Raw genomic sequence first — 27,515 nt, forward strand, 5'->3', positions numbered from 1 at the left:
AGTCACTTCTCTGAGGCATGATTGGATTGTACCACCCCACATCAAAAAGGGTGGGAAAGGCTTAATCCCAAAACCAAGGCCCAGGCTACAAGGATTTTCAACACACATTAATATCACCTGGGTGATGGCCTCCTTGTGTTATCTTTAACAAAGTGAGCATAATACACTTTATCCGCCCAACACCCAGATACAAACGCTACACAAACTGGCATCTCACTCAGTACTCCGCCATCTTGGCTGCTTCTCCTGGCCTACTCCATGTGGCCTCCTTCTGCTCTCTGCTCTGCTCTCTCCTCTAATCATCCCAGGAACCAAGAGAGCAAGCTCCCTGCTCCGTCCCCATTTTATAGTGTAGAAATCCAAACCCTTAATCCAATATACAAAATAGGGAAGTCTCCAATACAAAGTCACCTTCTGAGGCATGATTGGATTGCACCACCCCACATCAAAAAGGGTAGGAAAGGCCTAATCCCAAAACCAAGCCCCAGGCTACAACGATCCTGCCTGCCCCCAACACACATTAATATCACCTGGGTAACGCCATCTTTAACAAAATGAGCATAATACATTTTATCTGTCCAACACATATATATACATAACATACAGATACAGAAAACAATGGCAATAGCCAGAGGGGTGCGGTGGAGGTAGGGGCAGGAGGGCAAAGGAGAGGTGGGGAAAGGGGGGGCAGAAAGACACTTTGCTGTGGGGGCATGAAGCTGTGTATAGATGGTGTTATACTGAGTTGTACACTTGAAACCTGTATAGTCGGGCCAACCATGTCAACCCAATAAATTTAAAAATAAAAAAAAAATAAAGCATCATGCTTGCTGCCTTTTGAACCTCCAAACGTTAGAGGGCAATAGAACCCCAAACTGTGTATTAGCGGTCATTAAAGGCCGCTCCCCACGCGCCCGTCTTTACGTATACGTTGGGGGGCGGAGCCTCCCTGTGCGCGGTGACTGGCGGCGGTGCTGGCGGCAGCCAGAGGCTTAATAGTGTGGCTCGCGGGCTTGGGCAACTTAAGGGGCGGCGGTGGCGCGGGGGAGGACGACGACGACAACAGGAGCGGCCCCTCGGCTTGTCGCTCACCATGCCGACCGTGGAGGAGCTGTACCGCAACTATGGCATCCTGGCCGATGCCACGGAGCAAGTGGGCCAGGTAAGTCCCGAGCGGCCTGCAGGGCCCGGCGCCCCGCGGCCTTTCCAAAGCGCTCCTGCGCCCCGCGCTCCCACGAGCCCCAGCCGCGCAGGCTGTCCGTCGGGCCGGGCGCTCCTCCGGCGGTGTCGGCTCCGGGCGTGCGCGGTCCCCGGGTCCCGGGCTCCTCCGCCTCCCTTGGGCAGCCCTTCCTCGCCGTGGCGCTTTCTAACCCAGCTCCCGTTAGTTCTCTTCCCGAGCCTCGCGAAGTCTTTCTGCCCCTATCCGGGGGAGTTCAGTCCCTCGAAGGACTCAGTCCTCAAGAGGTCGGAAATGTCTTTCTCGAGGCCACAATCTGTTCGTAATTTAGGGAACGTGCTTTAGGAGTCAGAAGTGTTTGCGGGGGGCGGGGGGCGAAGCAGAAAAGGGCCTTCGGTCGGGACTTGAATGCGGGCCCGCGGTTTCATTAATTCGGGCCGGGCTCGGAGCGCCTGCCGCGCACCCGGACGCCGTGCGGCGCGGGGGGTGCGAGGGCAAGAGCCGCGCTCCGCCGGAGTGCTCGTCTAGAGAGGGAGACGAGCGAGACTCAGTAGGAAAGGTGGGTTCTTCTATTGTTAAATGCAGAGTGTTGTGAAAAATTGAACGGGCCGTGCAGGGGCAGGGGCAGGGGCGGGGGGAGGGGAGGGCAGGGCAGCTCGAAATAGAGTTGTCTGGCAGCCGCTCCGTCTGCGGTGTTTGCCCCGTGCCCGGCGGGAGCAGTGGAGTGGTCCGTGCGAACCATTGCAAGCCCTGGAGTCCGTTGAACTTGAGGAGTTGATGCCGGGGCGTGTGTTTTGTCGGAAGAACCAGGCTGTCCTGGGAAGGGGGCGAGTGGAGGGGGGGCGGTAATCGTGATCGGTTTTGTTAGAAACCCCACGCCGTCTGTGTTGTAGAACTTCATGCGAGTCTTCCGCTTACCCGTCCCACGGAGTAGGAAGTGGCAGGTCCTAGAGTCTCTCTAGCACCATTAGCGAAGCGGTGGTACTGCCCCCTCCCGTTCGCTCTTCTAGAGTTGTGTAATTTTAGGTAGATCCTTTCTGAGCGGAAGGAAGAGAAATTATTTTAGCTTAGTCTAGAAATGTGACCATACGGTTTCAAGTATCACGATTTCCCTTCTCTTCGTACTTCTGTTTCAGTAGGGAATTTTGACATCACCAGTGAGAAATTTCTACTCAATCTGTTGTAGAGTATATGGGTGAACTAGATGAATGGGTTGAGAAGGAGAAATTGTCCATCCAGTAAGATAAGGTGGGTGAAACTATGGTCGGTCAAAGTTTGATTTTGTTGTTGTTCTTAGTTCTAGTAGTGAAATGATCCCATTCATTGTGACTGAGTTGGGGAAGATTACAGTAGATTGCTTTACCCAAAATTGACTTTCTTGTTGGTCAGCTGAGGGAATGGGCTAGAACTGATTCTCAATCAGTTAGTACATGGTGCTCTCACCCAAAGAGGTGTATCAGGAGTGTTCTAGGGACACACTGAAACCACATACATTGTGCTGTCCCACATCCCATTTTTAGCTGGTGTAGGATAAAGGTTGACAGCCACCCACTTACAGTGTGTGATAAGGCAAATGAAAACCAAACTAGAATTTGTACTACAAATAATTGAGAAGTGTTTGCATTTCCTTCTTTTGTCATCTTATTTATAAACCAGGTTAGATTGAGAGATCACCCTAAAGAGGTCAAAATGTCTTTCTTGAAGCAAAGAAAACCTGCTTTTAATTTAGGGGGAGTGCTTAGGAACCATAAGTTAGTATTAAAAAAAACAGTAGACTTTAATGAGGGCCCACGGTTTTATTTATTCAGTACACAGACACTGCTGGGTGACAACATTTTAGCACAGTTCCCTGTAGATAAGGGGAGAGCAGTACCTTCCTAATATTGTGTTGGCAGCTGTCATGTAACTGTTAAGCTAAAAAGACCTCTGCATAGTGAAGTCTGAGGGAACTAAAGCTGGTCTAAACAGTAATGCTTACGAATTCTGCTCTCGTGTAATTCTTTCCTTTGAGAAAACATTTCTAAAACTGCACACCAAAAGGGTGGTGGGTTTCAGGATACTGCTTTTAACTAATGAAAGCAAAGGCAACTTAATGGGAAGGATACCACCATTCACTTTTTTTTTTTAAGGAGAGAAAAAAGTGTTTTCATTCTTAATGTAGCAAAGCCTGATTTTCATGTTAACTTACGAGATTTACAGTCAAGACTTAAGTTTCCTGGCAGATACCTATCTGGACACTTCTGAGACCATATTTGAGTTTCTTAGTCTAGAACTGTATTTGATTTTCACCCTTTGTCAGAGGTGAGTGCCACAGTTGCTCACGTTGCTGCCGTGGAGGGCGGTGCCTTTTCCACACGTTAGTGTAAACACAAGTCCTGGGGGTTTTACCAGCTAATTTTCCTCCAGCAGATATGATATTTCTCTTTTTGAACTTCCTTGGCAGTGTGTATTCATTTATAGTACTTAGGTTTGTGTTTTACTTCAGGTAAGGACTTTTCTTATTCCCTTACTAAATTATAAACTCTTGGAGTTAAAGATTAAATCCTTTTACAGTTGACCCTTGAACAACGTGGGTTTTGAACTGCGGTGGTCCACTATACATGAAATTTTTTCAGTAAATACCTGCACTGTTTTCGACCCATGGTTGGTTGGCACCCCTGACTCGGAGACATTGTTCAGCGGTCGCTCTGTATTCAAAGAGTTACATAGGCAAAAACCTGCTTACAAGGATTATCTCCTGCGAGTAAAGAAGGGAACTTTTTATAGACACATATTTAGACCAAGAGCATATATTTTCTAATAAGCATACTGTGTTGATGAATTCTAAATGAAGCATTATTTAATACCCCAACCCTTCCAGGCCCTCTGTCACCTGTCCTGTAGCTCCTGTGTCCGCCTACTTATTCAGCCTCCCTTTCCCCTTCTTCCCCTGCTGTGTGTTCCTTTACCTCCCTAACTCCTTTTTCCACTGTGCCATGCCCAGGGCTCCTGACCAGCCATGATAGAGCAAGCTGTGGCCCACCATTATTTTTAAATTGTTTGAAATTTTTATGAATTTACTTACTGTTAAAATGTAGATACTTAATATGATGTAGTCAGAAATTTTTTGCTTAAAAATTAATGGATGGACTCTGGCTGATTGGCTCAGTGGTAGAGCCCTGGCTGGGAGTGTGGATGTCCCAGGTTTGATTCCCAGCCAGGGCACACAGGAGAAATACCCATCTGCTTCTCCACCCTTCCCCCTCTCCTTCCTCTCTCTCTCTCTTTCTCTCTCTCTCTCTCTCTCTCTCTTCTCCTCCCGCAGCCAAGGCTCCATTGGAGCAAAGTTGGCCTGAGCGCTGAGGATGGCTCCATGGCCTCTGTCTCAGGTGCTGGGAATGGCTCTGGTTGCAGCAGAACAACACCCCAGATAGGCAGAGCATGGACCCCTAGTGGGCTTGCCGGGTGGATCCCTGTCGGGGACATGTGGAATTCTGTCTCTCTGCCTCCCTGCTTCTCACTTCAGAAAAATACAATTAAAAAAATTAAAATTAAAATTAATGGACAGTAGCAGTTAAACATAGCTAAGATTGGAGCAGTATAATGCCTGAACTTTCATTTCTGGTGTGTTCTTTTATACAGGAGTACACTGGCTTTTCAGGGTAAAAAAGAATAAACTTTACTGATTTCCAGTTCATGAAATAGCGTTCTTTTGATATCTTTTTATGAAATTTATGTTTTTTAGAACTACCTTTTAGAATTTTTTTTTTTGTTCGTTTGTTTTTACAGAGACAGAGTCAGAGAGAGGGACAGGTAAGGACAAACAGACAGGAATGGAGAGAGATGAGAAGCATCAATCATCAGTTTTTCGTTGTGACACCTTAGTTGTTCATTGATTGCTTTCTCGTATGTGCCTTGACCGTGGGCCTTCAGCAGACTGATTAATCCCCTGCTAGAGCCAGCAACCTTGGGTCCAAGCTGGTGAGCTTTGCCCAAACCAGATGAGCATGCACTCAAGCTGGGGCAACCTCAGGGTCTTGAACCTGGGTCCTCTGCATCCCAGTCCGATGCTCTATCCACTGCGCCACCACCTGGTCAGGCTGGAATTTTTTTTAGATAGGTTGGTAGTGTATGACCTAACTTTTTGATACATAGTATACTTTATTTCTGATTTAAAAAAAACACAAAAAGAATGTCCTTAACTTAGATCCTGCTGTACCTCAATAACTTCGCATCCTGCTTTACTTAACTAAATTTTTGGTAACTCTATAACCCATTGGATGTTTATTAGTCCCCTCTTGATGGCCTGAAGTAAGCACCCGTATCTAAATCACTTAGCACATTACCCTATGCAGAGAAATGTATGTACACATTTGGTATCATTATTATGATGTTTAAGGGTTGAGTTTTTCTAGTAATTAACAGTTTTATCCAGCCTGGCCCTGTGGTGATGTGACGCAGTGGATAAAGCTTCAATCTGGAATGCTGGGGTACCAGTTAAAAACCCCAGGTATGCTCTGTCAAGGCACATACGAAAACATGCTCTCTCTCCTCTTTCTCTCCTCTCTCAAATCAATAAATAAAATCTTTAAAAAAAATAAAAAGTTGTATTTATATGTCCAAATAGGAGATGTAACTGTAGTCTCAGTATTTGTTACTATTGTTTGCTAGCTTAATCATTGGCATTTAATGAAAGGACTGGTTTGGAGGTAGGTGTATAGGGGGATTGCGAACTCCGTATAGTTGATTCTTCATATTATGAGTATCTGAGGGAGAGCACTTCTGAATTTTTTTTAAAGGGAAACGAAGGAACTTTGAATATATTATTCTAATAAAATTAAATTTGTGACATTAAAATCTGTCTTAATCCAAAATTGACTGGCCATATAGAATGATTTATCCTTTTCATATTCTAAAATAGGCAAAGTGAAGCTTCCTGAACCTTCTGGTGTTGCTTAATTTCAGGAATGTATTCTCTTCACCTGCTTTAAGGTGCTAATTGGAAACATAAATATATTTAAGTAAAAGTAACACAATTTTTGAGAATTCTGTAATATTCATTACCATTTTTAAAGCATGAAGCAGTCACAAGGCTGGGGTCAGTAATTACTAGGATGAGTAAGTACATCAACAAGCTGATTTACTTTTTCCACCTCAAATCAGTCACCCTTCTCTTCCCCAACCCCCAAATAACTCATGGGGGCAGGGGACCAGATGGTAGAAAGGTAGGTGTCCAGTTTAAGCAGTCACACTCCAAAAATAAGCCTTATTTTTTAGCCTTTGTAAAATTTTACTAATTTAGATTCAAGCAATTTTGTTTAGGTTTTCATCATTCAAAATTGTTTCTTTTCTGCTTTATTTTTTCAGCATAAAGATGCCTATCAAGTGATACTAGATGGTGTGAAAGGTGGTACCAAGGAAAAAAGATTAGCAGCTCAGTTTATTCCAAAATTCTTTAAGCATTTTCCAGAATTGGCTGATTCTGCTATCAACGCACAGTTAGACCTCTGTGAGGATGAAGATGTATCAGTAAGTGTATGATTGACGCTTTTCAACAAGCCTTCAGATACTTCTCTTGCTGTTTCCAGCTATTTTCTGTGTGTAGCTAATTATCTGAAGTACCAGTCATATCGATGCCCAATGAAATACTGCAGTATGGTCTGGCACAATGTTATACCAAAGTCTGTTCTGTATTTGAGAAAATATATTTGCTTTTTCACCACCATTTAACTGAAAAATGCATAGAATTACAAAGTACTTTGTTTTCCTTATTCTTTATCCACTCTTATCAACAGGTTGTGAATCACATCTTTTTCATAAATTATTATGTTATGCGTGTGAAATTAGACTGTTTTCAGTCTATTTATGCTTGCCTTAGTTAAAATATTAATAATATTACATCATAAAACAGTTTCAAGAACCCTAAATAATTTTGTATAGCAGAAAAATAATTGATATGTGTAATAATTGCACGGAATTACTAGAATAAGAAGAATTAGCTTTTAGCATTTCAGGCTGCTGATACAGGTTCCTAAGAATTTTCAACTACTACGACTTTCAAAAGAAATTAGTGGAGTACCAACGTTTCGAGCAGATGCTAGATAGAATTCCCATAAATTTTTATGTTAAAATAAATAAGCCAAGACCACATATTTGGAATTGAGTACATAATATATTCACAAATGTTTAAGTAGTCAGTTCTGAAAATTGTAAATAGTTATTAGAGATGATATTTGCCACTGTAGGCTTTCTTAAGAAATACTGTATTATATGCCCCAAAGTTGTAAAAGCCCAACAGTTTTATATAATCAGTATGTAAACTCTGGTTTGTAATCTCAAATCTGTCTACTCCCATCAGATAATTGTATTTAATGTTCCTTTCACTACATTTTACTTTAGTTTTGTGAAGCTTGAATGTTAAATTGAAGCAAATTATTTCTAAAGCTGCTAGAAATTTTATGTTTTATATTTTTGTGACTCATATGCCCCTAGGATTGGTTCTTCTGTGATTTTAATTTTAAAGATTGCATTTGTTTTTATTGATGATAGTATTTGGCTAATTTTTTTGTTTGAAATTATATCCAGATCCGACGGCAAGCAATTAAAGAGCTGCCTCAATTTGCCACTGGAGAAAATCTCCCCCGAGTGGCAGATATTCTAACTCAACTTTTGCAGACAGGTAAGGAATTTTAATATTATCCTTTTATATGGATACAACTTCTCTCTGAAATAATTACTTTTTTTTAGCTCTTAACAAAAATTATTTAAAAATTCAATTTTGGCCTGATTGGGGGTGGCACAGTGGATAGAGCATCAGCCTGGGACACTGAGGTTTCAGGTTCAAACCCCCAAGGTCACCAGCTTGAGACATAATGCCATGGTCACTGGCAAGGCCACTGGCTTGAGCAAGTGGTCCATGACTGGGCTTGAGCCCCAGGTCAAGGCACATGAGAAGCAATCGATGAACAACTAAAGTGCCGTGACTACAAATTGATGCCTCTCTCCCTCCCTCCTTCCTCCCTCCCTTTCTCACACACATGTGCATGCATGCAAAAATAATTCATTTTTTAATTTAATAGTTTGAAACTTAATGACTTGTCTTCTAATTCCTAGTGTTTTTATTTCTATTTATAAAGAAAAAACTACTGGATTCTTTGAGGAATTTTGATATGTCATGATTCACCACCCTCCCCAATTACCTGTAATTTCATAATTGTACCATCTTAATATAAAACCTTTCCAGGTATTTTACATCAGGTTCTCTTCTTTTTAAGGAAGAGGTATTTTCTTAGTACTTGAGAGAAATACTTAGTTATGTGTCTCAATGTAATCTCTGAGAATCTATGTTGAATCTTAATGTTTGAAACTAAAGCAGATGCTGTGTTTTATTTATTTCATACATTTTGTACTACTTTTTTCTATCTAGATGACTCTGCAGAATTTAACTTAGTGAATAATGCCCTGTTGAGTATATTTAAGATGGATGCAAAAGGTAAGGCCACTTGTTCTGAATTGTGTCAGATGTCTTAAAAAATTGGGGAGCTTGGCATTACTCCTAAAGGGATAAACTCTGGAATTTGACCATAGATCTGTTTCATAAAAATATTAAGTGTTCTTTTTAAAAGGTGTTTAGCTCAAGAGGTCTGTGACTTGAAAACCAAGCAGAAATAATTGCATAAACACATCAGACTTTTCCATTAGAAATCTGTTGGGAAACTCCCTTTGCCCCTATTAAAAAAAAATCTTCCAAGATAACCTGCATTTTCTTTTATTACTAGTAATTTTAAAAAGGTAAATCATGCTTAAGCTGATTCTGAATCCATGAACAAAATATATAATCACTTTTACAGTTGGGGCTGTAGAAATTTCAGGCTAATTTAACCAGTATCTATATTCAGGATGCTTATTAACTCATTTGAGAAGAAATAGTGTAAACTGAGTTAAATTTTAAAACTTCATTATGGTACAGAATTGACTTGCTACACCCAGCTGTTTTGTTTTGCAGGGACTTTAGGTGGCTTATTCAGCCAAATCCTTCAAGGAGAGGACATTGTTAGAGAACGAGCTATCAAATTTCTTTCTACAAAACTTAAGACTTTACCAGATGAAGTCTTAACAAAGGAAGTAGAGGAACTTATACTAACCGAATCCAAAAAGGTAAGCTTTGGTCATCATTTAATACAACTTAAGCAAAAGTTGTAATACAACTTAAGCAACTATGTAGTTGAAATTAGTGGTATTTATCAATGTGTATAAAATGAGATATCCCATTAGAACCACTGTAGAACTTCAAGCTTTTCTTATATAGTATTTTGCACTTTGGTTACCTTGTAATGATGAATCAGTGTGTTAATTTAAAGGGATGTGATCACATTTAAATCACTTGTGGTTGTTAACATCAAAAGTTATTTTCCAGGACTCTACAGATCACTTCCTTTAGGAAATTGTACCTAATTCCCATTCTTGTCTTTCCATCTTGGGATAATCTCCGTATTCTGGATGGCTTCAAAATAAAAATGAAATCACATTGAACTAACCTGTATTTTTTCATCCTACCCCATGACTCTATAAGCTCTTCAGGAGTGCCCCCAGATCTAGCAGTGTTGCAGATGCTGAAATTCTCAAGATAAGTCACAATTAAATTTCACTTAGAAAGTACCAAAGTTTAGGGATAATTTACTTTTTTATGTATTTAGGAAAATTCCAGATTTTCCCAAAAAGCGCTATTCACTTGCTTACTGATAAGATTTCTTCAGTGAGAGAGAAAGGAGCAGTTGCCTAGCTGGGAATGTCAGCATTTTACCTGTGCCCCAGCTCGTACTCGTGAACTGTGTAATGATTGCTGGCTCCTTTGACTGTTGAACAGAAAGGCTTAGACCCACTGAGCACCTATAGTGAGACTTGCATAGTCTCCTATTTTTTACACAATCACCATATTAGTATGAATGAGGCTGCTTTTAAATATAGGAAACTGCATCTGATTTACTATAGAATTTCTCTTTATTTTGTTATCACCCCCAGAAGAGCCTTTTAGACAATTTTTTTCTTTAGCATCCTTCCAAGAAGTGTTAATGCCACAGATATACTGCATATCTTTTGAAATGTACATTATGTATATCTATGCCTTATATATAAAAATTTCCAAGTACCAAATTTTGCCACCTTAGAGACAGTATTGTGCCTCATATTGAGAGTAATGGTCTATTCTGAAGTTAAATTGACTGAAGCTATAAGTTACACTCTCATCAGTATTTCAGAAACATTAAGAGCAAACTCACTTTAGTAACTGAAATAAATTTATTACACTATTTTAATATTGATCTTTCTTTCCCATTCAAGTGATTTTAAGATACTTACTCTAAATTATCTCTTTCCAGGTCCTGGAAGATGTGACTGGTGAAGAATTTGTCCTGTTCATGAAGATACTATCTGGGCTAAAGAGTTTACAGACAGTGAGTGGAAGACAGCAACTTGTCGAGTTGGTGGCTGAACAGGCTGACCTGGAACAAACCTTCAACCCATCCGATCCCGACTGTGTGGACCGGCTCTTACAGTGCACTCGGCAGGCAGTGCCCCTCTTCTCTGTGAGCTCTGTTTACATAGCTGCTGTTTTCAGTACTCGGTTAGCTTATACTTCTAGGGATACTCACTGGAGTGCTCCCAAACTTTTCCATGGAGGGAGTAGCATAGAATGAGCCAGTATTTACTCTCTTGGGCTTGAGTGAGGCTGGTGGATGACAGGAGCAGCAAGAAGTTCCCTGAAAGTCTTACTGAGGCGCTTTTTTAAATCTTGAGAATTTTGTATCATATTTTATAGTTTGCTTGAATTTTCTAAAATACTTTAGTAATTTAACCTTTTCTTCATTTTTCTAACGTTATTTTTCTAGATAAATATGGTCTTTATCTCTGGCACCATGAGTGTTCTCACATGGGATGTGTATACTGTAGTTTGAAAAACACAGTCTTAAGGATCTGTCCTTTGTGAGAAATGTACAGTCTGAAATTCAACACTAAAATTTTCCCCCAAATTTGACTCGAGAATGGAACAGTTCAAAGGTATATAGATGCTCCAGTGCTCCAGATTATGTTGCAACAACCTGTACTGTCTGTTGAGGTTGTTTGTAGGGTGCTCCCAGGATATGTACTGTATTGTATTTGTAGCCACAGTACTCAATGCTGTGGTGCTCAGTTCCATTGGTGGAATGACATTCTACTATTATATTTGAGAGAGTATGTTTCCCTTCTTTGACATTCATGTTTTTTGCATTTTTACAGAAAAATGTGCATTCCACAAGGTTTGTGACTTATTTCTGTGAGCATGTTCTCCCTAACCTCAGCTCCTTGACTACCCCAGTAGAGGGTCTTGATATCCAGCTGGAGGTAAGAGAACATTGCAGCTTTTAATACTGAGAAGCCATTGTCATATATTAATGAGAATGTAAACCACTAACTTAGATCTGATTTCTAACACAGTAAGGTCTAGTGACGGTTAGCTAGTAAGCTCTCCCAGGATTCATCAGGAATGCTTTATGGGTTCAATGAAAGGTTACTGCAGTTGGGAAAGCACTACTTGCAGTTTTCATTATAGTTGGTCTCTACCTTTGTAGCCTTAATACTTTTAAATAAGCTATTTAATTAATGACATTTCCTATCTCTGTCCACAACTGATAGAGCCAGATTTAAGCTGGATTAACACAAAATATCCTTGATCTCTTCTCCAATAGAGAGATCTCTATTGGCTCTCTCTTCTTTGTGTCTCAACTATAGTGTCCACATACATTTCTTTCACAGCATGTGTGATACTTATATTTATTTATCTCCCCACATTTAACTAGACTCACCTCTGTATCCCCAGAATCTAGCACAGAACCTGGTTCTGAAAGGTACTTGATGATTGCTGTATTAAACTGAAATATGGAAGTGTATTGCCCTCTGGTTTTGGGGGTGGAAGAGTCTCGCCATACACTGACATTAGTTTGCTTCCAGGGTTCTGGGTTTGGCTTATCAGACTGGATTGGACAAAGCAGAGGCGAACCTCAAGAATAGTGGCAGTTACCAGTTCTTTGAGTTAGTATCTAGACCAGGCCTGGCCAACAGTTTTTGCCCCTGGGCTAGGTTAGAAAGAAAACTTTTCAAGAGCTAGACGAAATATTAAAATTAAAAAATGTTAAATACATAAACGATTCATTTAAGTAAACAAAATTTTATTATGTAATTTGTTTATGAATACAGTAAATGTGAGTGAAAAAAATTTTAATATACAATATTATTTTAATAAAAATATAATTATATACCATATAAATACCCAAACTGTATCACAATCAATTGAAACAATATTTAATTAATAGAATGAGCTTGAAGGGGTTATATCGCAAATAAAACAATTATTTCGTTTTACAAACAGCCTGGACATGTTTTCAGTTATCAACTGCAGCTATTGTCTATTCTACAATGCCACTTGATTCAGCACACTTGACCACAAAAATAATGAATTGTTTGACCTTGGGTGCGCACTGGCAAACTCCGCCTAAAAGAATATGGGTTTCACTTCGCCACTAAACGTCAAACAGTTCATTTTAAGTACAAACAAGTACAAAAGTTGTAAATTTTTATAATGGAATTTTTTAAAAAATAAAGAAGTATCGCGAATCCATTCAACCAATTATTGAAAGTTAATCCTAGATTAGTCAGACGTGGAATTCTTTTCCGCGTATCACTATCCTATTAAATATCTCGATTTCTAATAATCAAAGACGCTTCCGCTTCTGAGTATCTGGGATTTTTAAAGTGGCGGATAATATTAAAAATTTAATCGCAGGCCACATAAACTCATTACATGGGCCAAATTTGGCCCACGGACTGTGTTGGCCATGCCTGATCTAGGGACTAAATTTAATAGCAAATGAGGCCCACTCTAAATATTAGTAAATAAGTCTTTGCTGTTAAGAGTTCTTCCTCAGAACTCTTTGTAATACAAATTGTCAGGTTCATGTGTTTATCATTTTTGCATTGTATTTAGCACTATCATTATTAATATATAGTAAGGAGAATCACGTATTTTCCTTACTACTTACAGATATGTTAAAAGTCATGAGCACTGAGTTTTAGGGCCATGCCCTGCAACTGACATACATTATGACTTGACCAAGTCATATAATTCTCTGACCTTCAGTTTCCTCAACAGCAAAATACAGGCTGCATCTCTAATTTTTTTTTCTAGTTCAAACATTCTGATCCCATAAAAGCCCAATTGATAAATAAGCAGTCTTAAATAGTTACCTAGAATGATTTTTATTTTACAGTGCCTGCTCATTCAAGAAAATAATACTAATAACAGTGATTTGTGTGTTTTAGGTACTGAAACTATTGGCAGAGATGAGTTCCTTTTGTGGTGACATGGAAAAGCTAGAAACAAATTTAAGAAAACTGTTTGATAAGTTATTGGTAAGAACTATTTTCTTTCCCTATGGAAAATATAGTCCAAAATCTAATAGTATTCATTTCTAGATTATGGAGAACCAGACTTTGAAGTTATAATATTGGACAAATAATTCTAACAAGGATTGTTAGCTGCTTATGCTATATGTTGTCTACTTCGAAAAAAAATCTGTTGTTAATCCTTGGCCTTCCTTCTGTTGATGCTTTGCATAAAGTATAATACAGGATTTATATAGACTTTCTGCTATATATTTTTTTCCAAACCAATGGAGCCATCGTTGTGGGAGGGCGAGGGAGAGAGAAAGAAAAAGGGAGAGTTGGAAAATCAGATGGTTTCCTCTCCTGTTGCTATTTCTTTATCAAATATTTTTTACATTTACTACCGTTAACCTTTAGGTTGCTGCCCAAGGCCAAGTAGCTTTAGCAACCAAGGAATAAGGTCATTTAAAGTCATAGTTGTGGAGAAAATAGGCCATCTGATAAAATCATTATCAGAGTCACCAATTTTCTTGTTGGATGTGAGCAGTTATGACACTGTGATAAGCATTAGGCCCATAGTGTGAATTGAGTCATCCAGTATCTGGTGCTCTACCAGACCTGTAATACCTACTAGATAGAGGGCTATAGTACTGCCATTGAATGCCTTTGTAGTACTTTGAATGGAAGTCATTCCTTAAAGAATATGGACTAATGTTCAAAGATTTTGGTAATTAGCATAATGTCGTGGGTTAAGAGCATCAAGTTTTGAGGTCAGACCTAGATTGGCCTTTCTTCAGCTTACTAACTTGCCCTATGGCAGGGGTTGGGAACCTATGGCTCGCGAGCCAGATGTGGCTCTTTTGATGGCTGCACCTGGCTTGCAGACAAATTTTTAATAAAAAAATATGTTAAAAATATAAAACATTCTCATGTATTACAATCCATTCATTTCCTACCGCTCATGTTCATGGTTGCGGGTGGCTGGAGCCAATCACAGCTGTCCTCCGGGACAACACCAAATTTTTATTGGATAATGCGTAACATACACAGGAAGTTGTATGGCTCTCACGGAATTACATTTTAAAATATGTGGCATTCATGGCTCTCTCAGCCAAAATGGTTCCCGACCCCTGCCCTATGAGAAAGATGCCTAAGCTTTCAGAAGTCCATCCACAATAAGTGCCTAATAAATGTTAGCCACTTTCATTGTCATTAGTCGCCAGAGTAGTAGCAGGTATAGCATAGGTTAATAAGGAGAATTGATAGCCTAGATCGTTGATCCAGTAGGTCTAAAAGAGATATATAACTAAATTTTTGATCTTGGTAGTTTTTAATGCTTCATGCTTTGAAAGTGTGCCCTATAATTAGTTGAATATGTTTATAATTATTTAGAGCAAATTGCGAATACCTCTATATTTTCATCTCTTAGGAGTACATGCCTCTCCCGCCAGAAGAAGCAGAAAACGGAGAGAACGCTGGTAATGAAGAGCCTAAGCTGCAGTTCAGTTACGTGGAATGTTTGTTGTACAGCTTCCACCAGCTGGGCCGAAAACTTCCAGATTTCTTGACAGCCAAACTGAATGCAGAAAAGCTCAAAGATTTTAAAATTAGGTGATGTATGACTGAAGTAGTTCAATCCTTTGCAGAGATGATGGCTATCTGTTGCTCCCTGGGTTTTGTTTTCATTTTTACAAGAGATTTCTTTCCACCCTGCCTTACCCCAATAGAACAAAGTAGAAGAATCATAAAACAGGAGTATATACTTTAAACATAGGACACCTGTGGAATAACAAATTCATGTGGAGAAGGAACTTTTTCAAAATGGGACTTGGGCTCTCCCTACTTGCTTTATGATTTGGGCAGGTTCCCTTACCTCTCTGACACCCCAGATTTTCCTCAGCTGTGACACAGTAGCACCCACCTCAAGAGGTACAAGAATTAAATGAGACAATCAACGGAAAGCTTTGAGCACAATGCCTGGCACATAGTAAACTGTAGCGACTGCTGTTACTGATGTCTTATAGTGTCACTGGAGAAATCATAAGTGGTTACATGAAGACACTTTGTATTGAATCATTTCATTAACAGATTCACATCTTGAATTTTGAAATGGTTGGCCACTGTATCAGCTGTTACTATTCTCTACTCTTTGGTAAGGCAGAGGTTTAATAATTGGTGAAACATGATCAGAAAAGGCAACTTAAGAAATTAGCAGGTTAGTGTGGTCTTTGTCAGCTTTCACTTTGGTGTACTGTGCCAGACTCAAAACGAGCAAAAGGTGATGGTGCAGCCCATCAACCTTATCTTCAGATACTTGCAGAATAGATCTCGATCAGTGTGCTTATGAACAAGTTCAGGTAGAGGGCTGCATCATAGGGTTTTTTTGTTTGTTTGGTTTTGGGTTTTTTGTGGAGTTTTTTGTATTTTTCCAAAGTTAGGAGCAGGGAGGCAGTCAGACAGACTCCCGCATGCGCCCGACCGGGATCCACCAGCATGCCTACCAGGGTGCAATGCTCTGCCCATCTGGGGCATTGCTCCATTGTGGCTGGAGCCATTCTAGCACCTGAGACCAAGGCCATGGAGCTGTCCTCAGTGCCTGGGCCAGCTTTGCTCCAGTGGAGTCTTGGCTGTGGGAGGGGAAGAGAGAGACAGAGAGGAAGGAAAGGGGGAAGGGTGGAGAAGCAGATGAGCTCTTCTCCTGTGTGCCCTGACTGGGAATCGAACACAGGACTTCCACATGCCAGGCCTACGCTCCACCACTGAGCCAACCGGCCAGGGCCCCATTATGGGTTTTGATGAGTATATGAACCTTGTATTAGATGATACAGAAGAGATGCTTTCTAAAACAAAGTCAGAAAAACAACTGGGTTGGATCATGCTAAAAGGAGATACTGTTACTCTGCTCCAAAGTGTCTCCAACTAAAAATGACTGATGAAGTGTGAAATTGTTGAGAAGGCAATAGTTTGTGTTTTTTAGGTTTTTTTCGTTGGAAGTACAGTTCTTAAACATTCACTTACAGTGGTTTTTGTTTGTTTGTTTGTTTGTTTTACAGAGACAGAGAGTGAGTCAGAGAGAGGGATAGACAGGGACAGACAGACAGGAACGGAGAGAGATGAGAAGCATCAATCATTAGTTTTTCATTGCACGTTGCAACACCTTAGTTGTTCATTGATTGCTTTCTCATATGTGCCTTGACCGTGGGCCTTCAGCAGACCGAGTAACCCCTTGCTGGAGCCAGCGACCTTGGGTTCAAGCTGGTAGGATTTTGCTCAAACCAGATGAGCCCGCGCTCAAGCTGGTGACCTCAGGGTCTCGAACCTGGGTCCTCTGCATCCCAGTCTGACGCTCTATCCACTGCGCCACCGCCTGGTCAGGCTAAGCATTCACTCACAGTGTTTTCATTACCCTTGTGTTATTACCAGATGACAATAAATGTTGTGGATTGTTTTATTTACAAAAAAAGAGAGACTGACCAGTGGTAGTGTAGTGGATAAAGTTAAAGTTGAAGTGGAAAAACAAAGTTGAGCCTGACCTGTGGTGGCTCAGTGGATAGAGCACCGACCTGGAATGCTAAGGTTGCCAATTCAAAACCCTGCACTTGCCCAGTCAAGACATATACGAGAAGCAGCTACTGTCATTTGATGCTTCCTGTTCTTCCCACCCCTTTCTCTTTCCTCTAAAATCAATAAATATAAAATCTTTAAAAGAAAGACAAAGTTGAAGTAATTTGCTAATTAACAACTGCTCCCTCCTCTAGGCTGCAGTACTTTGCACGGGGCCTGCAGGTTTATATCAGACAACTTCGCTTGGCTCTCCAGGGTAAAACAGGCGAGGCCTTGAAAACAGACGAGGTAAGAATAGTGTGCCACACCTCATAAGGAAGTTTTATAATAGCCACCATTTATTTATCAGACTGAATTTATACTCTGAACTTTTTATTTGAACTGATGATATGTCTGTGTTGAGAAATATATTAGAAGATTGTCTATATACCCTGTTTTCCCAATAAGACATCCCCCAAAAATAAAACCTACTGCAATTTTTTTCAAGCTTAGAAATATAAGGGCTCCCCTGAAAATAAGACCTAGTGTGTCTTTAGGAGCAAACATTAATATAAGACACTGTCTTATTTTCGGAGAAACAGGGTAAATTGTTGTACATGGAAATAGAGTCACAAGAAATTCTTGATGAAATTCAGAGTTTGGCTGGTTATGCTGATGTTTGTGGTGACATGACTACAGTATATTAATAAATGTTGATTTTTTTTGTTCAACAATAAATGTGAATTCTTGTTCATGGAAAAACAAGACATCCCCTAAAAATAAGACTTAGCGATTCTTTAGGAGCAAAAATTAATTTAAGACACTGTCTTATTTTGGGGGAAACACGGTATTTAGTTATTTGCTAAGTTATATTTTTGTCATTGTTGAAGTCTCTTGAATGTTTCTAGTGTCTGTGAACAATATTTGTTACCAAACTCAGATACATACCAGTCTTCCACTAGGGTCTCATTAGCAGACATATTTAAATGTTTAATGGTTGTCATATTTTTAATTTCACCTTTTTGAAATCCAAAAATTAACTTACTTTAGGAAAAAGAGATTAGATAACCACTTCTATACCAAACTGTATGTGTGTTTATGTTGGGATATTTGATTCCCTAATCTCACCTAATTTGATCACTTTTCATCCCAGTCCTGGTGAAAAACTAGTTTTCATCATGTCTTTCTATAACTTAAACTTAAAACAAGTCTCATGTGCATATCCTGTCCCTTACTCATTTTTTTAGGTAAATTGTAGATAACACTTGAATGTTCTAACCTGGCAAGGGAACATAAAGATTACTTGCTTTCTTTACCATCTCTATACTGGTTTAGAGTAAAAAAATCGGAATAATGATTCTGAAAGCAGTATAATTACTCTAGTTCTACATGATTATGGAATGTGCATTGTAAAACTTTTGGCATTTTAACTTAATTTTGTTGTCCTTTTGCAGAACAAGATTAAAGTTGTTGCACTGAAAATAACAAATAACATTAATGTTTTAATCAAGGTAATAAGTCTTATTTTCTTACCCTGTCCTCCGAGCTAGCTAGAAAAGTAATTTTCTTGTTTCGAACTACTTAATAATGTGCAAAAGAAATACTTGTTAACTTTGTTTATTAAAGTTAATAAATATTGATATTTTATCCTAAAACTTGAAATCACAGTTAGAAAAAACTTAGCTTCAGTTTTTAAAACGTGTACAAAGTGGCATTAATAAGTAAAAGTTTAAACAAAATTGCCCTTGTTTACTTTTTTCTTATAGATCTTCTTAGGTCCTTAGTCACCAGCACAAAAACAAGAAAAATCAATGAAAGCTTTTTTCCTAAAGTGCATCTCTAAGATGTCTTCCTGTTTCTTCCCTTCCCCATATTCCCCGTACTGTCAAATACGCAGAAGTCTCGTGTCCTTTTGTCTCCTCAGGACCTCTTCCACATTCCTCCTTCCTACAAGAGCACGGTGACGTTATCCTGGAAGCCTGTGCAGAAGGTTGAAATTGGGTGAGAGAGAGAGTCAGTTCACAAGGGATTTAAATGTGTTGCTATTTGATTTATAAATATAAAAATCTGAATTCAGATGTTTAATTTACTTTATAAAATGTTACATTATTGATTCTTAATAAGAATCTTGACTTTAAATAAGAAGCCTGACTTTAAATACAAAATCTATTTTTAATACTTATAAAATAAATTGGACTATGACCCTGGAATTTTCAGCCTTGTTTGTACTCCTGTAGCATAATTAAACTTTCTGACAAGTTTGACAGAATGGGTCACTTAAGGCTGCATATTCTGGATTATTTTAAAGCCTTGTAAATTACAAGTGTGTTGATGACCTCTGGTATAACAAGAGTTTTTTTTATTGCTGTTCTTTCTACTGTTGTAGGCAAAAGAGAGCCACTGAAGATACAACTTCTGGTTCACCACCCAAGAAATCCTCAGCAGGACCAAAAAGGGATGCCAGGCAGATTTATAATCCTCCTAGTGGGAAGTATAGCAGCAATTTGGGCAACTTTAATTATGGTGAGCGTTTCCGTTTGGGTACAAGCAGTATGAGATCGGTCAGAAGTTGTGTTGTACTTGATTTTCATTATCAATTATATATAGCATTATAGGTCTTTTCTGTGATTTTTCTGAGCTGGCTTAGGGAACTAGAGCTGGTGGGGAAACAACTGATCACATTTCTTTCTGGCCCGCTCTTGTGGACCCATTGAACTGAGCGTGCAACACTAAGCACCTTAAAAAAATATCTCTTATGTTCAGAGGAGCCAACAGAAAAGAAAGGAAGTTGGCACAAACCATCCAGTCCTGGTTCTCACTATTCTGGCTGTAAGGCAAGATACTGTGTATTCTTCCTCAGGGATAGAGCTACAACTTCCAGCAGATGTATCAATGATCCTTCCTGGATCTTATCAACCTATTGTGTGTCCTCCCATCTCCTGTATTGTTTCAAAAGGAGAGGTCATAGAAATGGAGTCGGGTGTTATAGCATCATCTGGCAAGGAAGATGTGTCCCATTGTGGTCTCCCCTGCTGCCCAGAGTGTAGTCCTTCTGTCAGCTTTAGCTGTTAGGCCATGAGAGCTTCCCACAAGTCCATTCTTTCCCAGAACTTGTTAAATGAAAAGTTTGTTTCTCATTGACTTATACCCTCATAGATCTTTTCAAAGAGGGATGAAAATATCACTGACTCGGCCCTGGCCGGTTGGCTCAGTGGTAGAGCGTCGGCCTGGCATGCGGGGGACCCGGGTTCGATTCCCGGCCAGGGCACACAGGAGAAGCGCCCATTTGCTTCTCCACCCCCCCCCCTCCTTCCTCTCTGTCTCTCTCTTCCCCTCCCGCAGCCGAGGCTCCATTGGAGCAAAGATGGCCCGGGCGCTGGGGATGGCTCCTTGGCCTCTGCCCCAGGTGCTAGAGTGGCTCTGGTCGCTCGTGGCAGAGCGATGCCCCGGAGGGGCAGAGCATCGCCTCCTGGTGGGCAGAGCGTCGCCCCTGGTGGGCGTGCCGGGTGGATCCCGGTCGGGCGCATGCGGGAGTCTGTCTGACTGTCTCTCCTCGTTTCCAGCTTCAGAAAAATACCAAAAAAAAAAAAAAAAAATCACTGACTCAGCAAATCTTGTTTAAAACAAAGTTTAATCATACTAGCAATCAAACATGCTTGTGATTGCCAATCAGAACTAATCCTGCAGTACCGGTTTCCTCCATTACCCAGAAGTGAGCATTTCTATGAAATTTTCAGAAGCCAGAATGGTGTGAAATGAAGCAATTAACTTGAATTTATATGGAAAATTTTTGAGCATTCCCAAACCCAAAAAATAACCTATCAACAGACACATACAACAAAATAATACATATAGTAAACGCAGGAATGATGGAGACCACGCTTTGTACATTAGTTAACCATTTACAAAATGCTTTCACAAATGTTTTTATCACTTTGCTACTAGCACAACTGATAGTAACTGGCAGCTTTCAAAATTCTGTGTTAGTACAAATGGTGGACAGAGAAAGATACACTGCACACAATATTTTATTAACCATGTTTGAAACGTTTAATTATATCAAACTTTATACTAAGCATAACACCTTTACAAACTTAGGCTTTTCTGCTACTTTAAGACACACCTTGCTCAGGTATGCACAATATTGAGACAAAGCACAGGTGCTTACAGACACAGTTCAAAGCTGTATGGCAGCTTGATACTGAGATGCTGAGTGTAGCTCCCAGGGAAGGAGCTTGGTGGAGCCACTCACTGCTCACTGCACGCTGCCTCTGGAATGGCTTGGTGCAGAACAAACCGAATACTCTTTTTGCTTTTTGCCTTTATTCCCAACTTTAGTGTGGGAAAGACCCCTGAAATTTTTTACTTATGTAATAACATGTAGATGTGCATCTCAGCCTCTTTTCTTACCTGAAGAAAAGGGATAACACAGAGATCTTAAAAACTTCAAGTAAGAGGGGAAAACTTCAAATAAAAATATTTGTGAAAGCATTTTGTAAATGGAAAGAATTCTGTATTTCATTGTACTAAATACTGTCCTGTCACTTGTATGATTTAATGGGGTGTCATAAAGTCAGCTATTCTTAAAATCAACTATTATCTCAGATACTATCTTCATATGATTTAATGAAAGTAATTGGGAACTATGGCAATCCACAGAGAATTGTATTCCTTCACTTTGCCAAGTCATTCGCTCTTGAGTTTCCATGAGAATTCTGCCCTGTGCCTGGTAGTGAGAACCAGATGATATCATGCATATGGAAAAGAGATGTAAAAAATGCAAAGCCTTAGATAGCATGTGATTTTTCTTAAACTATCAATGTGGAAAAAAGCAGTTTTACCCAAGACAAATCCAGGAGTGACAATTTCAGTTCTGTAGTCATCAAAGTAACAGAAGAGCAAACAAGCATGCCTTTTAATTGTCTTCTGTATCTGGTATTACACTATTTTAATATTTCTGTGAGTCAGCTTATTACTGGGGTGCTTGTCATAAATTGAATTATAAAGCAAACTCAACTCTGATTCTTCTTATTAGAAAATAAGAGTTAAACTTCTGCTAGTTTTAAACTTGGGAGTTGAATGTTACCCACGTCAAGGTAGTCTTGCAGCACTATAGATGAGCATTGGTAGGCCTATATCTCAAAATTTTTCCACCTCTATCTTTTTTCCTGTCCATAGGGAGCTGACATTGGGTCAGGAAGATAGAAGCATGTTGCATTTTTTTTCTGGATGTCAGTGTTGCCTCAAAATTGGAGGGGGAGGCCTGACCTGTGGTGGCGCAGTGGATAAAGCGTTGACCTGGAAATGCTGAGGTTGTCGGTTCGAAACCCTGGGCTTGCCTGGTCAAGGCACATATGGGAGTTGATGCTTCCAGCTCCTCCCCCCTTCTCTCTCTCCCTCTCTCTCCTCTCTAAAAATGAATAAATAAAATTTAAAAAAAAAAAAAAATTGGAGGGGGAAAACGTACTCTTTTTAAGAATAGTTTTAGTTACCCGCATTTGACAAAATCATAATTCCACTTTTCTTTGTCAGCCAGGCTCATGTTTTATTTTCCAGAGGAGACTAGAATTTTTTAAGTCATGTACACTGATGGCTTAGGGAATTTATTTTATGTTATTAGGGAACCAGGTGGTATTAATATTACCACCCTGTTACAGTGAACAAGACTATTATAAAGAGAATAAATTGTACCAGTGTCATGAGCTTAAACTTGTTCACCATAAAGAAGGAACCAGAATTTGTGATTGTGTCCAGACAGGCATATTTAGACTTTTTTTTCTTATCCAAGTTTATCACTTTACTAACCCATGTCTCTGTTATTTGCTTTATGAACATAATACTGGTTCCCACAACTGAGTTCATTCTCTTGGTGTATTTTCAATCAAATCACTTACAAACACATAACTGTGTTTAGTTTTCCTTCCTGTAAACAAAGTTCTCCAGTAACACAGGAGTTCTAAACATTCTATATTTTGTGACTTGTGTCCTTTATCTTTTAAGAATATAAAAATAATTTTTAAAGCATAATTTTAACTGAGAGGAGTGATTTTTTCAGTTAGTAATATAAGCTTGAAAGCACTGGAATAATCATGGAAGTACAGCGGAGTCCCTCAGGATAAAGCCATTCAAAAAGAAGAAAATGTGGTGACGCCCTAGACTGTAACAATGGCTGTATCAGTTACAGAGCAAAAAGAAATGGCCACAATGGAAAAGACAACAGGATCAAATAATACCTTCATACAGCATATTTAAATATAATGATTAGATATAGCTGAACAATTGATGGGAACCCAGTTCTTCATATTAAAATTGATGGAAAAACAATTGAAAAAGCAGGTTTTTGTAGTTTGTAAGCTTATAGCTAATAATAATATCTATGAGGGTGTATATTTGTTAAGTGTGTTGATGTTAAGTTGATAAGAAATGAAGGTTTTATAACAAGTGTGGTAGACGGAAATTTTGCAGACATGCAATAAATCAGGCCAAGCCTTAGTCAGAAATGAAGGAGTTAGAGCCTGCATAAATGTTGCAACACTACCTGAATGAACCTATGGTCTGCATCCTTCACTGGGTATCTTGCCCTCAGACAACCTCTAATATTCTGAATGTGTTCACTAGCGTAACAAACATGTTGGTTTCAATTAAATAGTCTGCATACTGATCAACTTAGAAAAATGAGTCTTGACATGAGAGGTGACTTTGAATCAGATCCCATTCTATTATGCAGATAAATATTGGCTAGAGAAAGGTCTAGTTTACTAACTCAGAATCTTTGGATTAAAAAAAAAAAATCAAAACATCACCCGAATAAAGTAATTATATTTCTAGCCATAACAGCAAACAAAAAAAAAAAATATTGCAATACTGACTTAATACAAATTTTTCAAGTATCCAACATTATGGATCCAAAAGTAGCAAAACTGGGTTCTTGCTATTGCTCCTAATAAGATTGCTGCAGTGAGGAAGTGTGGAAATTCCATGAAGAAACTTGATCTCAGGAATGAGAAGTTTGAGAATCTTATGTATGAAAAGTCAAGTCTTGCTGATAACTTTCTTTCCATTTTTTTAAGACTTTATTTTAGAAGGGAGAGATAGAAAGAGAGAGAAGGGGGAAGAGCAGGAAGCATCAACTCCCATTTGTGCTTTGACCAGGCAAGCCCAGGTTTTGAACTGGTGACCTCAGCATTCCAGGTCGACATTTTATCCACTGCCACTACAGGTCAGGCAACTTAAGTTTTCTTTACTGGAAAGACTCTTCTGAGCAATATTTCTCTAGAGCAATAAAAGCGACTAATGAATCAAAGAATTATTCTACCATATAATACAAGTGACTTGATTTTTTAGCAAAAGATGTGCTTAATTCACTCAGTAACCCCAACACTGTAGGTATATACATCACCATTTGACAGCACCTCTGAGCAACTCATGTAGCTGATAAAACAGTGAGAAAAGCTGACAGCATTTATATCTACATTTTTCTGAGTTTGGGTGTTTGAAATATTGTGACCAAAACAAATTGCTGATCCATTGCATTGAAATGAAAGGAAAATTGTCAGTTTAGCCTAAAATTTCAAATTTGATCATTGAGCCTGACCAGGGGGTGGCACAGTGGATAGAGTGTCGGCCTGGGATGCTGAGGACCCAAGTTTGAAACCCCGAGGTCACTGGCTTGAGCGTGGGCTCATCCAGCTTAAGTGTGGGGTCATAGACGTGACCCCGTGTTCACTGGCTTGAAGACCAAGGTCACTGGCTCGGTTGAAGCCCCCCAGTTCAGGCACATAAGAGAAAGCAATTAGTGAACAACTACGGTGCCTTAACAGTGAACTGATGCTTCTCTCCCTTCCTGTCTGTCCCTCTGTCTCACTAAAAAAAAAAAAATTTCTCATTTGATCATTGATAATTTATGGTATCTATTTTACATTTATATCACCAACTTTGGAAAGCCAGTGACTTTTTGTTAGTTTCATATTAATATAGACATTTTTAGTTCCATTATCTTTGGTAGTGATGGGCACTGGAATAAATAGTTATAACATTGTGAACTTGAAACACCTTTGTTAATGAGATACATTTGACTTAGTACCTACTATGACTGTTTTGCACGTTGCCATTTGTTCTTTGGTATATGTGTTGCCCAGGTTTTATGTACAGATTGAATTTGTGGATGTTGTCGAAGAAAACCAGTCCTGCTTTTATACTGCTCCATTCAGAGCTCTGAGATACATTTGCTGCACTGTTCAGTCCCGGGCAAGGCCTAAACCCTTGTTCGCTTTTTCGTAGAGCAGAGAGGAGCCTTCAGGGGAAGTAGAGGTGGCCGAGGTTGGGGAGCTCGAGGAAGCCGTAGCCGAGGAAGACTCTACTGAACAAGACATCACATCCTTCAGCATTGTCATTGAGCTTACTATACTTAAATTCTACTACTCATTGGATTGCCGGGGATGTCCCTTTGAAAGGACTGCTGCCTTCAGCTAAACTTAATGTTCTTTATACCTTTGTATGTATGATCTACTTTTGTAAGAGACCATGGTTGTGTCCAAGGTAAAACCACAGCGATATTGGATGCTTTGTGCGCAGTCTTGTTTTTGCAGTATCATTATTCAAACTTCATATTGTGAATCTTTTACTTTTAAACATCTAAATTTGTTATCGAGAGCTATTCAATTCTAAAATATGGAATTCAGTCTATTTATGATAACTGGTAAGATCATCAGTTTTGAAAGGTTACCTTTTTTTTTGTCCCCTCTGTCCATTTCCCCCCCATATATGGAGAAGAGTAATGGTCAATCCTAACATTTTGTTTTTTAATAAAGCTGCTAGGCTGTGGTTCAGTATACCTACCTAGTATCCTAAGTGCAAAATATTTATCAGCTTTCTTAAATGTAAAAATGACATTACACTTTTAGGAGAAAGTAAGCTGCTTTTGCATTGCTTACTTAACTCTTCTCCATATGTTGTAATGCCAACTTCTGAATTTGGGACCTTACTATTTGAATAGAAATGTGTATGTATAATATACATGCATACATACATACATACATAAGCATGTGTGTGTGTGTGTGTATATATGATATATGCATGCTGTGAAACTTGACCACACACATAAGTCATTTTTTAAATTCCAGGAACAGGTAATCTTCAACATGGTGATTCTCCTTTTGAGGCCGAATCCATTATTAACTTGTTATCTAGGTTTTCCTTCCAGTAGTGAGGGATTTTGAGTCAACTGCACTTACATGATTATTATTTAAAACTAAAAATAAAGGCTGCATTTTCAAAGATGAGTTTGGAGATCTCTGTTGGAAAAATACAGCCAAAATATTGAATCTGATATACATACAGGTTTCTACAAGACGACAGAGAGTAATTTAGATTGGGGGTTTGATAACCAGGGCAGTCCAGGAAAGTGACTTGATAACATGCTGTACCAGTAATGAGGGATACTCTGTCTGCTTTTGCCACTTTGAAGATTTTAACTTCTCAGGTTATTAATCAAAATTATTGTATAAGTTAGCCAATAGAATCTTTAGGTTAAAACGAGATGGGGGGTTTGTGGAGTGTTTAATGTCATGGGCATTTTTAGTAGCATAGGCCCTTGGCTGTGCATTTGAATGTTTCGTATATTTTTGTTCCACAGTTAATCTCCCAGGTTTGCTATTCAAATCCAATACCTGAATGACATTTTTCTAGTAGTTGGACATATTTTTTAAGGAATAGTTTGTGATTCCAATGCAAGTGTCTTCATTACTCTTAACATTACATTGGGGAAAAGGCAAAACCCCTTGTTAGAATTACTGCACGTTTATGGGAAAAAAAATATTTTTTGAAGAATTATACAAGTGAACAAAAGAAGATGGTCAGCTTGCCTATGGAGTGGTGGCAATAATTGAAACATTCCAAAAGACAGTGAGCTAAACCTAAGCTCCCTTGGAATCTGAACAGACATAGGAACGTGGAATTGCCATCTGAAAACTGACCAGGTGCTCTGGACCTCAGAGCCAGATCAGCTCGTGGCCTAAAACCATTTCAAGTATAGGAACCATATTGGGGCTACAATTCTATAAATTTGAACATTGTTTAACTTTCCTCTTTTTCTTTTTTTTTTTTTTAAAGAATGTTTGTAAACTCAGAGCTAAGGAGAACTGACTGTACTTCAAGTTTGACACTGAGTTGACTGTTTCTTCCTTTACCGCCTCATTGTTCCCTGCTCTTTCCTAAGGCAATAGTGCATAACTGGGTTATTTTTGCTTCAGAAATATAAATGAGAAACTTCAGGATGTTTTTTCTTTTGCAAGACACCTGTTTATCACCTTGTTCAATAGTAAATGTTCCCTTACGCTTTTGAAAATAAATTTCCTTTTGTAATTTTGTTTGTGTCTTGATGTGTTATGATTATGAAAAT

General features: G+C 39.2%; 1 protein-coding gene across 3 annotated transcripts; it reads left to right on the forward strand.

Moving 5' to 3' along the window:
* Window positions 1-949: 949 nt before the first annotated feature.
* Window positions 950-27,482, forward strand: API5 (apoptosis inhibitor 5). 3 transcript variants are annotated; one of them, XM_066251310.1, is made up of 14 exons: window positions 950-1,162; window positions 6,524-6,685; window positions 7,742-7,835; window positions 8,583-8,648; window positions 9,162-9,313; window positions 10,534-10,740; window positions 11,432-11,536; window positions 13,511-13,600; window positions 15,003-15,184; window positions 17,332-17,425; window positions 18,571-18,627; window positions 19,041-19,117; window positions 19,503-19,639; window positions 25,397-27,482. In XM_066251310.1, the coding sequence occupies exons 1-14, from the start codon at window positions 1,094-1,096 to the stop codon at window positions 25,477-25,479; spliced, it is 1,575 nt and encodes a 524-aa protein (XP_066107407.1). In that variant the 5' UTR covers window positions 950-1,093; the 3' UTR covers window positions 25,480-27,482. The 3 variants fall into 3 exon arrangements, with proteins under 3 accessions (XP_066107407.1, XP_066107408.1, XP_066107409.1); XM_066251311.1 differs by having other exon boundaries at window positions 25,402-27,482; XM_066251312.1 differs by lacking the exon at window positions 25,397-27,482 and adding an exon at window positions 22,295-22,509.
* The last annotated feature ends 33 nt before the right edge of the window (window positions 27,483-27,515 follow it).

This window comes from Saccopteryx bilineata, chromosome 1 (assembly GCF_036850765.1).
Source record: "Saccopteryx bilineata isolate mSacBil1 chromosome 1, mSacBil1_pri_phased_curated, whole genome shotgun sequence".
NCBI classification, from domain to species: Eukaryota; Metazoa; Chordata; class Mammalia; order Chiroptera; family Emballonuridae; genus Saccopteryx; species Saccopteryx bilineata.